Source organism: Argopecten irradians, unplaced genomic scaffold (assembly GCF_041381155.1).
Source record: "Argopecten irradians isolate NY unplaced genomic scaffold, Ai_NY scaffold_0381, whole genome shotgun sequence".
NCBI lineage: Eukaryota > Metazoa > Mollusca > Bivalvia > Pectinida > Pectinidae > Argopecten > Argopecten irradians.
In genome coordinates this window covers 41,154-55,828 of record NW_027187848.1, presented here as the reverse complement: position 1 = coordinate 55,828, position 14,675 = coordinate 41,154, and the positions used below count along the sequence as shown (strand labels likewise).

Below are 14,675 nucleotides of genomic sequence, written 5' to 3'. Positions count from 1 at the left end.
AATCAGTGGGCTTGGCAATTGAAAGAGAAAATGGAAATTGCACATGAGTTAGTCAGGAAACACTCAAAAGGTGCGATGCTCCGACAGAAGCGTTATCATGACCAGAAGCTGTCTTGGACCAAATTTGAGTCCGGTGATTCTGTGTATGTCTTTTTCCCAAATATTCCAGCTGGCACCACGCACAAGTTAGCAAGTCGTTGGCGAGGACCATTCAAGGTACTTGCTAGATTAACAGATGTGACTTACAGAGTCTCATGTGGGTGCAAGGGGAAGGCTAAAAGTAATCCATGCTGATAGAATGAGAACGAAACATCCTCAGATATTGCGTGGTGAGAGTAAAGCAGAAGCTTTTGAGCGTAAGGATGTACAAGTTCAAGTTGATGAGTCATGTTTTGAATCTAGTTTGCCTGAGAGTGAAGAGCAAGAAAATGTCAGTGAATCAGAAAAGAAACTCATGTGTGCTGAGAATGAGTGTGAATTGACAGGGCAATCCCAAGGCGAACGCGACATAAACCGAAGTGGCATTCTGATTATACTTCGCGTTATTAAAATGTTAATGCTGTTAAGTAACTGAGGGCTCTTTCTTGTTACAGATATCCGAAATGGCGAAAACCAAGACAACCCGGTAAAGAAATGCCCCATGTGTACATTTAGGACGGCAAACATCGACGATATGAAAGAACATATTCTGAAATGTGGAATTGAAACTATGGAGAAAAAGACCTTGTCATGTCCCAAGTGCAGTTACAAAACTTTTAGACCTACTAATATGACCAGGCACCAGAAGCGCCATGATGCGACAGGCGATGTTCCGAAAGCTGCTGGAAAGAGTCTGAATACTGCATTATCTTCTAAGAACTCTCCGAAGACTCAACCTTCTACTTCAGGCGCACTTAGCAAAGCTCACTCACCAGAAACCGATGTAGAGAGCTGGAAGGGACAAGACCATGGTGATCTTCTCGGGGAAGTTTCAGATTCATCCGTTGTGCATGATGATTCATCCTCCGAGGATGACTGCCTCTTGGCAGGACGTGCAATCAGAAAACCTACGAGGCCGATTCCTGTCATGGCACCAAAGAGAAGGGTGGACCCTAAGGATCCGATCAATATGGTTCCGATGCCAGTTGTTTCGAAGAAGCTACGTAGTTCCATCCCTACACAGACCGATTTTGAAAGAGCGGATGCATCAACACAGACTGATCCCTATGAACCAGAGCTAAAGCAGCAGCCTGTGAACAGGAAAACTGTTACGAAGACCACCAGGTACTCGGACAACGGCCGAGATGTCGAGCTGGTGGAGTACTGCGAATTCTTCGGAGCAGAGGCACTGGATCGGTCCTACTGATTACCCGCGACAAATTGATCGTTTTCTTTGTCAGAAACCACCAATAAATCCTTTATCTTTAATCTATTTTGTATCTTATAGTTATCTGTAATGGCACGTGAGGACACGTGTTGCTCGGAGGCGTGGGTAGTGTGATGAAATACGGTTGTATTACCATGCTATCCGGAATCGCTGTCCGCTCTATTTTGTCTGTTAGTCTCCGCCGTCAAGTAGACGCTTGTAATGTTAAGCTATATGTAAGTTAAGCGTTCTAGGGCCTAGGATTATTGCAAATAGAGGGCGCTAAAGTCGTTGCCCGGCAGTATATAAAGCCGCGGTTTCAACGAGAGTTTTTCTTAGTGTTGAACGAGCTGCTGAAGCGAAAACACCTAAGTGGTTAATACAAGGTAAATATAGATGTGCCTGAACAAGGCTTGCCTATATACGTCAGTTGATAATAACTTACGGAAGAGATTGAGATCGGAGATTGACGTGCCTGAATAAGGCTTTCCTCCTCCGCGTTATATACTCTGGAGAGTAAGTTGTAAACTGAGCCTTGGGATTGCTCGTTGAATGATTACGATTACATGAATCATTGAGAGTACTAGTGATTACTCTGTGAGTACTCGGTAAAATGTAATGATTGTGTGTGAATCATTGCTGGAGTGATTGCTCTGAGAGTGCTCGGTAAACGTGAGTGCTCAGTAGCAGTGAGTACTGTGAGTGCACAGTGATTTTGAGTACTCGGTAGCTCGGTAGTGTTAAGCCTTAGGGAAAGGTTCTTATAGATAATATTACATTGATTTTATCGTAGTCTGATTATATATGTGCGAGTAGGGATTATCGAATCACCCGAGGTAGGGGAGACTACTCGCATAGGCTTATAGATCACTCAGTATTTGTTGCTAATCATTTAATAGTTATTCCGATCTGTATGATTTATGCTGTTTGTTATATTTTGAAGTTAAGTTATCATGATCACTCAGAGGCACTGAGTGATCAGTAGGATTGATATTGTTAATTATAATATTTAGGGATATATAGAATCACAGCTAGGTCAGCTGTGTATTATTTGTATATATTTGCACTGAGTAATTTGATAGGAACAGTACATAATCTAGACACTATAGATCATCAGTTAATTGTGACTGGATCGGACCTGGTAAACGTCACAGATCTACCGCACCCAATCGCCTAGCCAAACATATTACATTTATGATATCATTCTGAAAAAACGTATTTCTAAAAAAGTTGGAAATGTTATACAACACCACAATACAGCCTTGAATAATGGTGATATTTCGCAGGTTCTCGGTAAATTTCCACAAACAGAACGTCCACTATTTCGGGGTTGTGAACGCCTTCCTTCGGAGCTATTCTAATTTGGACGTAAATACACCATTTAAAAATGATGATATTTATGAAATTTTCTGTAGAGGTGAATCGAAATATCATGAAATGCGTAAAAAATTATTCACTAATCACCACACATTTGGAGATGTTACAATAAAAAAGTTGCAACAGTGAAATGGATCTGTTTGTACCGATTCGAATGCAAAAATCATGGCGAGACTTTATCGCGCCCCCCTATGATAATCGTTATATTTGATTTGTATCCGGTTGAGAAAATTTTGAAAAACGCCTTCATGTTCAAGTTAAATTCGGCAGTCATCAGTAATAATTGTTCATTTTACTTGTTATATGACATCAATATCTAAAATGAAGAGACGTAAGGTACGATAACAACTGTTATCGTTCCTTCGGAACGAAATGTTAACACGACAACTTTTAGCTATCAACCCGCTTATAACCGCGATTTGAGTAATAAGGAAATCCAACGATATATTTTGCTGAAATTTTGAATGTAAGCTAATCACGGCGTGATCTATCGATTGATATAATCACCTTAGCTGTGAAAATTCAAAACGACGAGATATTTTGGTGTTAAAACCCCCAAAATCGGCATTTTGACCACTGATTTCTGTTTAATCTATCCTAGTAAATAAAATTAATAACGCTGAGAAGCTAGAACTCTACACATAAAAAGTCCTTGTAATTCTGAACAAAACGGTAGTTCTTACTTTTGGAAATGTTATATACAACGGCCACAATACAGCCATGAATAAAGGTGGTATTTCGCAGGTTCTCGGTAAATTTCCACAACAGAGGAGATATTTCGGGGTCCCAGGCGCCTTCCTTCTGAGCTATTCTGAACGATTGGACCGGCAAATGTACCATTTAAAAATGAGTGATATTTTTGAAATTTTCTGTAGAAGTGACTAAACATTATAAAATGAGTAAATAATGTATGCACTAATCATCAAATTTATGTTACAAAATGCGCCCAACAAGTGCAACAGTGAAATGAATCTATTTGTACTGTCTCGAACGCACAAAATCATGGCGCAGACTATCGCGCCCCCTATAAGGAATGTGTATTGTTTGTATCCGGTTGAGTAAAAAACGTTGAAGCCGCCTTGATGTTCAAGTTAAATCCGGCATTATCAGGTAAGTAATTGTTCATTTTACTTGTTATAGACATCAATATCATTATCGGTGGATATTAGTATTATCAGATATATTTGATTGTTTTTGTAGGCCTGCAAATATAACGTTAGGTACTGTTTACAGTCTGTTTATGATCACCATCGCGAGTGACTGTCTGACAACAGAACCATGCATGTGTTCTAAATCGTGGCTTAACAGCACGTAAACTGACAACTGTACCGACTTTGAGGCAGATGCCGTTTGAATATATGTATCTCCTAATATATTGTTTGAGCATATGATTAAATTGCTAGTAGTTAAACCATAAAGTCATGCACATATATATCGTTTCGGTAGTGCGTAGGCTCACATGTAACGTACGTAACGTTAGCTTCGTTACATGTCATTTCGGTACATGCGGAAGTCTTTTCGGTATCATAAAGTGAACAGGGCGAAATGACTTTCAGAAGGTACCGAAACGTCTTTGAGTAATCTGAATATTAGACAACTAAAGAAAACAAACCAGAAAAAAAAAATGGTAACAATGTACATGTAGTTTGACAATGGATATGATCAACATTATTACATGTAGATATGGACATTTGTATGCACTGCAGTTTTACATGACACATAATAATTGCTTAGGCTTAAGTTACTGTACAGACTGGGTGGGTGAGCGCAATAATATTAATGAAAATTCATTTCACAATTTTGCTGTGTTGTGTATAGTGATAGACAACTACTGCGTAATAATTAGGATGCCGACAGGAATCATCAGATTGACCCGTGTTGTGAAAATTAGCATACATGTATAATATCACTCTGACCCATTTAGCAATGTTATATACGGTCATGTCATAAATGTTGTAAGACGAACGTTATTGTGGCGTCGTAGATATTAATGACGTCTGTGATGTTGTATGATTATCTCGGTTGACACGTCGAATCCAAGCCTGATTCGCCACTCTTACATAAAACAGAATTGAAACTAAACAAAGTAATCCCAATTTTGACCCAGAGCTTAAGCCCTGGCTATTCTCTCAAGGATTCAATAGATCTAGAATTAAATAAACAATGTTCAAGAAAATTTGTAAGATTTTTCCTTGTAAAGGAAGTTGTTGATATCTTCTTGGTGCCCCTGGACTCTGATCTGGTGGTCATTTATTGAGGTCAAGGTGCACTTTAAACTAAGCACCATGGATGCCCTTTTTCCTGCAGGGGCGTAGGAAGCGGGGGGGAGGGGGGGGGGGGGGCAGGGGGGGGGCAAACATGTCTTTTTGCCCCCCCCCCCCCCCCCCCATTTTCGCCGAGTGAAATGTTCTAAAAATTCACATTTGAAAGAAAAAAGGGTCCTCCTACACATTTTTGAACTTTTTAGAAAATATTTCGCTGCGCGTTTCCTAAAACATTCAAGCATGTAATGTTCAAACCTTTAATAATGAAAATTCAATACACACGAACTAGACTAAAAATGTCCATCAAGGAATTATACTATTACAAAAAATGCTTCTTAAAAGATTTATTTGTTTATATGTCTTAGCAAGACAATCAGTTGATTATTATTTTGAGTTACACAACAATGTGCCGATGGTGTGAATCCGGTATGTTCAAATCCCTCGGACCCCCAATAAATATGTAATGATATATGAAAAAAGTAAATCAAGTATCTCCTGTGGGTGCGGGGCGCGGGGGGGGGGGGGGGGGGGGGGGGGGTGTTATGAAATTATGAAATATTGAGGACCTTTGCCCCCCCCCCCCCCCCCCCCCCCACTACGTTTCATCTTCCTACGCCACTGTCCTGTCAGAATCACTGAAGTTTTGACTATGTTTTGATTAATACTAGTTATGTGATAAATAGAATCTTACACTCATGGCTACATCATTTGAAATTTATTAAACTTAAATTTATAAAATTTGAAATACCACGAGCCTTTAAGGATATTTTGACATTTTATTTCCAAAATAACAACAGTTTTCTGGGTTTTTTTAAAATATCATACAGTATCTAGGTAAAAGGAGACCTAGTTATAACACTCACTATACAGTAGTGAATGTCAAACTTGTAACAGCCTCATCAGCTTGAGAAAGGTTTTCAAAATGTTTCTAAATCAAAAAAACAATTTTAAAAAAAAATTGATACATTGAAAGCCATTTCGGTTAAGGTATAGACTTTTAAATATATGATTTGCTTGCTGTTGACATTTTTTTCATCTGTGATGAATAACACTTGGAAACGGTAACTATTTTAAATACTAGTACCTATATATATATATATATGTAGGTAATCTTCCTCAATATAAAAATTAAATATGATTAATAAAACAAAAGACTGAAGTATGAAAGATGTACCAATTAAGTAATTCATTTCTGCGTATGAATAAAAGCTACAAATAGATCCTTTAATGTGATGATTTATTTAACTGATTTTCATATCATTCAGCAGTATCAAGGATTTAAAATAATTTAATTACCTGGTACCATATGTGTTCCAATTAGGATGTACAATTCGGATATAGAATAGAGTTCTCTTTTTTTTATTAGTTTAACGTCCTATTAACAGCCATGCAGGGTCATTTAAGGACGTGCCAGGTTTGATGGTGGAGGAAAGCCGGAGAACCCGGAGAAAAATCACCGACCAGCTGTCAGTACCTGGCAAATTCTCCACATAGGATTCGAACTTGTGACCCAGAGGTGGACGGCTTGTGGTAATATGTTGGGACAACTTTACCACTTGGTCACCGTGGCCCCACGAATAGAGTTCTCATAAAAGGTCTCATAAATGTTATGATAATTAGAAAGATTGGCACCTAATATAACTCATTACCCTAATTGCCCAACATGAAATTCGAATTAGCATTATACATTTCCAAGGCATTTCTTGATTAAAGCACTATATTGTTAAATATCTTATGCAAGTACATGTATGATCAGATGCATGTATACCATCAAACAACTGACTTACTTGTAAAAGGGTACGTGGGTTTTAAATTAAAAACTTTATATTCTTTAAATGTTCATATGAACAGTTTTCATTGGGATTGGATAAAGGGAGGTAATTGGCTTATTATTTTTTAAGGTATATTTTCTAGCAAAATGCTCAATATCACTAAAAGAATTGCAAAAACAGAGAAATGTATGTTTAGTTTTGGATTGAGTATTCGGTCAGACCAATATTGTCTATATTTTGACATTTTTTTTTATCTACATGTGGAAAAACAGTTTCTTATTGATAAAATGGGGGTAGCAGAGACTTTTACATGATTATTCGTGATGTACATGTATAATTACATGATATTTTTCAAATCTTTGATGCCGTGTCATTATGAAACGATATAATCCATATTAAATGAATTCTGGTTATTTTATTTTTTTTATATTTTTTTTTTATTTTTCAAGACATTTTATAGTACATTACATAATACAGGCATATACACATTCACTCCGACATACCATATACATTATACATGTATGTATAGTAATTGCAATCATATGAAGTACATACATACATTTATACATCTATTACATAGATTTATACATTTTCTGGTTATTTTAACTTGATTATAGCAGTAGTTTTATTTTGTTTTTTTTTCTCTGTAAAAAACTGTTTAACATTTCTTGTTCTCTAAAATGTATGTATTTGTAAGAGATTGAGTGCCAGCCAGGCGATATTGTCTATTATTACCATTTTTTTTAACTTTTTTTTTCGATAAAATGGGGGTAGCTAGCAGAGACTTTTGCATGATTATTCATGAAAATGCATATTCCAGGCAGCAATAGCAATTATGATGAACTCCTTGCTTAATTGTATGTCATAGGGACAATTATAAAATGCCACATTCAAGTTTTAAGTCTCCCTTTATTTAAGAAAATAGCAGAGTAATAGCCTAATCCTTCTCCATACGCCAGGGGTTACTATCACTCAGGGGTTGGTTTGAAGTTGGGTGTCACTTTCTCTGTAATCTTGAAAGGAAGTCTATGCAGGACTCAGTTTTGAGGTCACCTGAGATGAAGTCTCCAGTGACCTAATCTAATTTTGCAGAGACCTTTCAAGGCCAAAGGTCAATCAAAATTGTGAATTATATGGTCCCCTAGGAACCTGAGGGTTGGGGCCAAAAGGGGTCAATTAGGCTAAAACTTCAACAATCTTCTTCTAAAATTCAAGAAATAGTGGAATCAAATACTCTTCATAGATGGAATCACGTGGGGAGGGGGTCAAGTTTACTATAGTTTATTTAGGTAAAACACATTTTTGAGCATTATTTGGTCATTTGTAATAGAAAATGAATCAGAATTATCAGTATGAAATGGTCAATGAATCATATTAACATATTTCCCATAACTGACCCCCAGGGGCCTGAGGGGTGGGGCTAAAATGGGTCAAATAGGATAGGCTTAAACTTCAAAAACCTTCATCTAAAATTGTGGAAATGGTTATAGAATCAAATACTCTTCATAGATGGAAAGGTCTTAAGGTCCTTTACAATAATTATGAATTATATATGAACCTTGGGGAGGGAGGGGTCAAGTTTACTATAGTTTTTATAGGGAAAACACATTTTTGAACATTATTTGGTCATTTGTAATAGAAAATGAGTCAAATGTTGTCAGAATTATCAGTATGATATGGCCATTGGATCCTATTAACAAATTTTCCATGACTGATCCCCAGGGGCCTGAGGATTGGGTCCAAAAGGAGTTTCTTTTAATTCATAAATGCTTTTTAAAGATTTGAACCAACTTTGCAATGTTCTTTCTGTATCAGCACTCAGGTGACCATCAAGGCCTCTTGGGCCTCATGTTTTCTTCTGAACTGCATCCAATTTTACTAAGAGATATTAGTCCATGGGTGGATATTACGTCAGTGATAGTAACCCCAGGAGTATTGAGGATGTAGCCAAAAATGATTTCTGCAAGCCTGTGATTGGTCAGTTTTTTTTTTCTGAAGTGGCTCCAAGTTACTATGAGATATTCCAAGAGTGGATATTACGGTGATAGTTACCCATGGAGTTAGTATTTGAGGATGATGTAGCTTAAAAGGATTTTTTCATTTTTTAATTACATTCCTTTATTGGTGTTTCTTTCAGGTTAACTGCCAGTATATATTATACAATGAACTACCAAGGTTGTTTAAATAAATAACCTTGACCTTTATTCAAGGTCACAGGGGTCAAATAGACTAAAATCCTTAAATGACTTCAAGCTCAGGTATATTTTTAGGTCATCTGACCCGAAGGGTCAGGAAGATCTATTGTCATCATGCATCGTCCGTCATCGTGCGCCGTCTGCAGTCTGCAGTGCGAAACTTTTTCATTCAAATGAAAGGCCCAGGGTACTGATATTTGGCCTGTAGCATGCTGGGATGAAGGGCTACCAAGTTTGTTCAAATGAATGACCTTGACCTTCATTCAAGGTCACAGGGGTCAAATAGGCTAAAAAGATTTTAAACAACTTCTTGTGAATAACTAAGAGGCCTAGAGATCTGATATTGGGTCTGTGGCATGCTAGAATAAATGGCTACCAAATTTGTTCAAACAGATGACCTTGACTTTCATTCAAGGTCACAGGGGTCAAATAGGCTAAAATCTTTAAATGACTTCATGTGAATAAATAAGTAGCCTAGAGACCTGATATTGGGCCTGTGACATGCAGAGATGAATGGCTACCAACTTTGTTCAAATGAAGGACAATGACCTTCATTCAAGGTCACAGGGGTCAAATAGGGTAAAATCTTTAAATGACCTCTTGTGAATAACTAAGAGGCCTAGAGATCTGATATTGGGTCTCTGGCATGCTAGAATAAATGGCTACCAAATTTGTTCAAACAGATGACCTTGACTTTCATTCAAGGTCACAGGGGTCAAATAGGCTAAAATCTTTAAACGACTTCATGTGAATAAATAAGTAGCCTAGAGACCTGATATTGGGCCTGTGACATGCACAGATGAATGGCTACCAACTTTGTTCAAATGAAGGACAATGACCTTCATAAGTCATTCAAGTCACAGAGGGTAAATAGGGTAAAATCTTTAAATGACCTCTTGTGAATAACTAAGAGGCTAAGAGATAGAATCTGATATTGGGTCTCTGGCATGCTAGAATAAATGGCTACCAAATTTGTTCAAACAGATGACCTTGACTTTCATTCAAGATCACAGGGGTCAAATAGGCTAAAATCTTTAAACGACTTCATGTGAATAAATAAGTAGCCTAGAGACCTGATATTGGGCCTGTGACATGCACAGATGAATGGCTACCAACTTTGTTCAAATGAAGGACAATGACCTTCATTCAAGGTCACAGGGGTCAAATAGGGTAAAATCTTTAATTGACCTCTTGTGAATAACCAAGAGGCCTAGAGATCTTATATTGGGTCTGTGGCATGCTAGAATAAATGGCTACAAAATTTGTTCAAACAGATGACCTTGACTTTCATTCAAGGTCACAGGGGTCAAAAAGGCTAAAATCTTTAAATGACTTCATGTGAATAAATAAGTAGCCTAGAGACCTGATATTGGGCCTGTGACATGCAGAAATGAACGGCTACCAACTTTGTTCAAATGAAGGACAATGACCTTCATTTAAGGTCACAGAGGTCAAATAGGGTAAAATCTTTAAATGACCTCTGGTGAATAAATAAGAGGCCTAGAGATCTGATATTGGGTCTGTGGCATGCTAGAATAAATGGCTACCAAATTTGTTCAAACAGATGACCTTGACTTTCATTCAAGATCACAGGGGTCAAATAGGCTAAAATCTTTAAACGACTTCATGTGAATAAATAAGTAGCCTAGAGACCTGATATTGGGCCTGTGACATGCACAGATGAATGGCTACCAACTTTGTTCAAATGAAGGACAATGACCTTCATTCAAGGTCACAGGGGTCAAATAGGGTAAAATCTTTAAATGACCTCTTGTGAATAACCAAGAGGCCTAGAGATCTGATATTGGGTCTGTTGTATGCTAGAATGAATGGCTACCAAGTTTGTTCAAATGAAGGACCTTGACCTTCACTCAAGGTCACAGGGGTCAAAAATGCTAAAATCTTTAAACGACTTCTCAAGAACCAAAAGTCCCAGGGTACTCATATAGGGTCTGCGGCATGCTTGGATGAAGGGCTATAAAGTTTGTTCAAATCAATTATCTTGACCTTCATCAGGTCAAATAGGCTAAAAAATTCTAACGACTTCGTGTGAATAACTTAAAGGCCTATAGAGACCTGATATTGAGCCTGTAACATGAATGACTACCTTGAGACTGGAAATTGGATTTGCAGCATGGTGGGGATCAAGGGACCTTCATTCATGGTCTAATTCATTAAATATATCAGGACCTGCAACTTCTTCTAATAAATGAGTTTTTTGGATTGCCTTATAACTGTGTGCCACTTCTTTATTCTTTGAGGTGTTGTATTGTGCCAATAGTCAGATGACCGTTAAGGCCCATCGGCCTTTCGTTCATAACCTAATGGAATTGGTCCCGTTTAAGGGTAACAGCAAGAGTTATCTTCCCTTTCTCTTCTCTTCATTTCATCCGCGACACTCCTTCAGGTGTCGCCCACTGGAGCTTTTTAACTAGTAAGATATATGTAACCCTGGTAAATACTAGCCGCAATATATTGCTCGGCTAGAGCGAACATCTCTTTAGCTCGATCGGTTGAGCGTCAGGCTAATGTTAGCAATCCAGAGGTCCCGAGTTTGATCCCTGGCAAAGGCATAAAGGCATAAAGGTTTACATGTCTGTAGTAAATCTATCCGTGAAAACTAGTTTACCTTTGTAGTGGATTGAATCGGCAATTTGACCACTGATTTCTGTTTAATCTATCCTAGTAAATAAATTTATAAAGCTGAGAAGCTAGAACTCTACATATAAAAAGTCCTTGTAATTCTGAACAAAACGGTAGTTCTTACTTTTGGAAATGTTATATACAACGGCCACAATACAGCCATGAATAAAGGTGGTATTTCGCAGGTTCTCGGTAAATTTCCACAACAGACGAGATATTTCGGGGTCCCAGGCGCCTTCCTTCTGAGCTATTCTGAACGATTGGACCGGCAAATGTACCATTTAAAAATGAGTGATATTTTTTTTATTTTTTCTGTAGAAGTGACTAAACATTATAAAATGAGTAAATAATGTATGCACTAATCATCAGATTTAGGTTACAAAATGCGTCCAACAAGTGCAACAATGAAATGAATCTATTTGTACTGTCTCGAACGCACAAAATCATGGCGCAGACTATCGCGCCCCCTATAAGGAAGTGTATTGTTTGTATCCGGTTGAGTAAAAACGTTGAAGCCGCCTTGATGTTCAAGTTAAATCCGGCATTATCAGGTAAGTAATTGTTCATTTTACTTGTTATAGACATCAATATCATTATCGGTGGATATTAGTATTATCAGATATATTTGATTGTTTTTGTAGGCCTGCAAATATAACGTTAGGTACTATTTTTACAGTCTGTTTATGATCACCATCGCGAGTGACTGTCTGGACAAGAGAACCATGCATGTGTTCTAAATCGTGGCTTAACAGCACGTAAACTGACAACTGTACCGACTTTGAGGCAGATGCCGTTTGAATATATGTATCTCCTAATATATTGTTTGAACATATGATTAAATTGCTAGTAGTTAAAACCATAAAGTCATGCACATACACATGTATATCGTTTCGGTAGTGCGTAGGCTCACATGTAACGTACGTAACGTTAGCTTCGTTACATGTCATTTCGGTACATGCGGAAGTCTTTTCGGTATCATAAAGTGAACAGGGCGAAATGACTTTCAGGAGGTACCGAAACGTCTTTGAGTAATCTGAATATTAGACAACTAAAGAAAACGAACCAGAAAAAAAATGGTAACAATGTACATGTAGTTTGACAATGGATATGATCAACATTATTACATGTAGATACATGTATATTTGTATGCACTGCAGTTTTACATGACACATAATAATTGCTTAGGCTTAAGTTACTGTACAGACTGGGTGGGTGAGGGCAATAATATTAATGAAAATTCATTTCACAATTTTGCTGTGTTGTGTATATAGTGATAGACAACTACTGCGTAATAATTACAATGTAGGATGCCGACAGGAATCATCAGATTGACCCGTGTTGTGAAAATTAGCATACATATATAATATCACTCTGACCCATTTAGCAATGTTATATACGGTCATGTCATAAATGTTGTAAGACGAACGTTATTGTGGCGTCGTAGATATTAATGACGTCTGTGATGTTGTATGATTATCTCGGTTGACACTCGAATCCAAGCCTGATTCGCCACTCTTACATAAAACAGAATTGAAACTAAACAAAGTAATCCCAATTTTGACCCAGAGCTTAAGCCCTGGCTATTCTCTCAAGGATTCAATAGATCTAGAATTAAATAAACAATGTTCAAGAAAATTTGTAAGATTTTTCCTTGTAAAGGAAGTTGTTGATATCTTCTTGGTGCCCCTGGACTCTGATCTGGTGGTCATTTATTGAGGTCAAGGTGCACTTTAAACTAAGCACCATGGATGCCCTTTTTTCTGCAGGGGCGTAGGAAGCAGGGGGAGGGGGGGGGGAGGGGGGGGGCAAAAACATGTCTTTTTTGCCCCCCCCCCCCCCCCATTTTCGCCGAGTGAAATGTTCTAAAAATTCACATTTGAAAGAAAAAAAGGGTCCTCCTACACATTTTTGAACTTTTTAGAAAATATTTCGCTGCGCGTTTCCTAAAACATTCAAGCATGTAATGTTCAAACCTTTAATAATGAAAATTCAATACACGAACTAGACTAAAAATGTCCATCAAGGAATTATACTATTACAAAAAATGCTTCTTAAAAGATTTATATGTTTATATGTCTTAGCAAGACAATCATTTGATTATTATTTTTTAGTTACACAACAATGTGCCGATGGTGTGAATCCGGTATGTTCAAATCCCTCGGACCCCCAATAAATATGTAATGATATATGAAAAAAGTAAATCAAGTATCTCCTGTGGGTGCGGGGCGCGGGGGGGGGGGGGGGGGGGGTGGGGGGGGTTATGAAATTATGAAATATTGAGGACCTTTGCCCCCCCCCCCCCCCTACGTTTCATCTTCCTACGCCACTGTCCTGTGAGAATCACTGAAGATTTGACTATGTTTTGATTAATACTAGTTATGTGATAAATAGAATCTTACACTCATGGCTACATCATTTGAAATTTATTAAACTTAAATTTATAAAATTTGAAATACCACGAGCCTTTAAGGATATTTTGACATTTTATTTCCAAAATAACAACAGTTTTCTGTTTTTTTTTTTTTAATATCATACAGTATCTAGGTAAAAGGAGACCTGGTTATAACACTCACTATACAGTAGATAATGTCAAACTTGTAACAGCCTCATCAGCTTGAGAAAGGTTTTCAAAATGTTTCTAAATCAAAAAAACAATTTAAAAAAAAATTGATACATTGAAAGCCATTTCGGTTAAGGTATAGACTTTTAAATATATGATTTGCTTGCTGTTGACATTTTTTTCATCTGTGATGAATAACACTTGGAAACGGTAACTATTTTAAATACTAGTACCTATATATATATATATATATGTAGGTAATCTTCCTCAATATAAAAATTCAATATGATTAATAAAACAAAAGACTGAAGTATGAAAGATGTACCAATTAAGTAATTCATTTCTGCGTATGAATAAAAGCTACAAATAGATCCTTTAATGTGATGATTTATTTAACTGATTTTCATATCATTCAGCAGTATCAAGGATTTAAAATAATTTAATTACCTGGTACCATATGTGTTCCAATTAGGATGTACAATTTGGATATAGAATAGAGTTCTCTTTTTTTTATTAGTT

General features: G+C 37.2%; 1 protein-coding gene across 1 annotated transcript; it reads left to right on the top strand.

Annotated features, from left to right (window-relative positions):
* The first annotated feature begins 298 nt into the window (after positions 1–298).
* Positions 299–1,345, top strand: LOC138312591 (uncharacterized). The gene is made up of 2 exons (XM_069253399.1): positions 299–473; positions 594–1,345. The coding sequence occupies exons 1-2, from the start codon at positions 299–301 to the stop codon at positions 1,343–1,345; spliced, it is 927 nt and encodes a 308-aa protein (XP_069109500.1).
* Positions 1,346–14,675: the final 13,330 nt, after the last annotated feature.

Excerpts from the sequence above, each read along its gene's own strand:
- LOC138312591 (XM_069253399.1), top strand. The coding sequence starts at position 299 with ATGAGAACGAAACATCCTCAGATATTGCGTGGTGAGAGTAAAGCAGAA. Across the intron at positions 474-593 it reads CATGTGTGCTGAGAATGAGT|ATATCCGAAATGGCGAAAAC; the intron begins GTGAATTGACAG and ends TTCTTGTTACAG.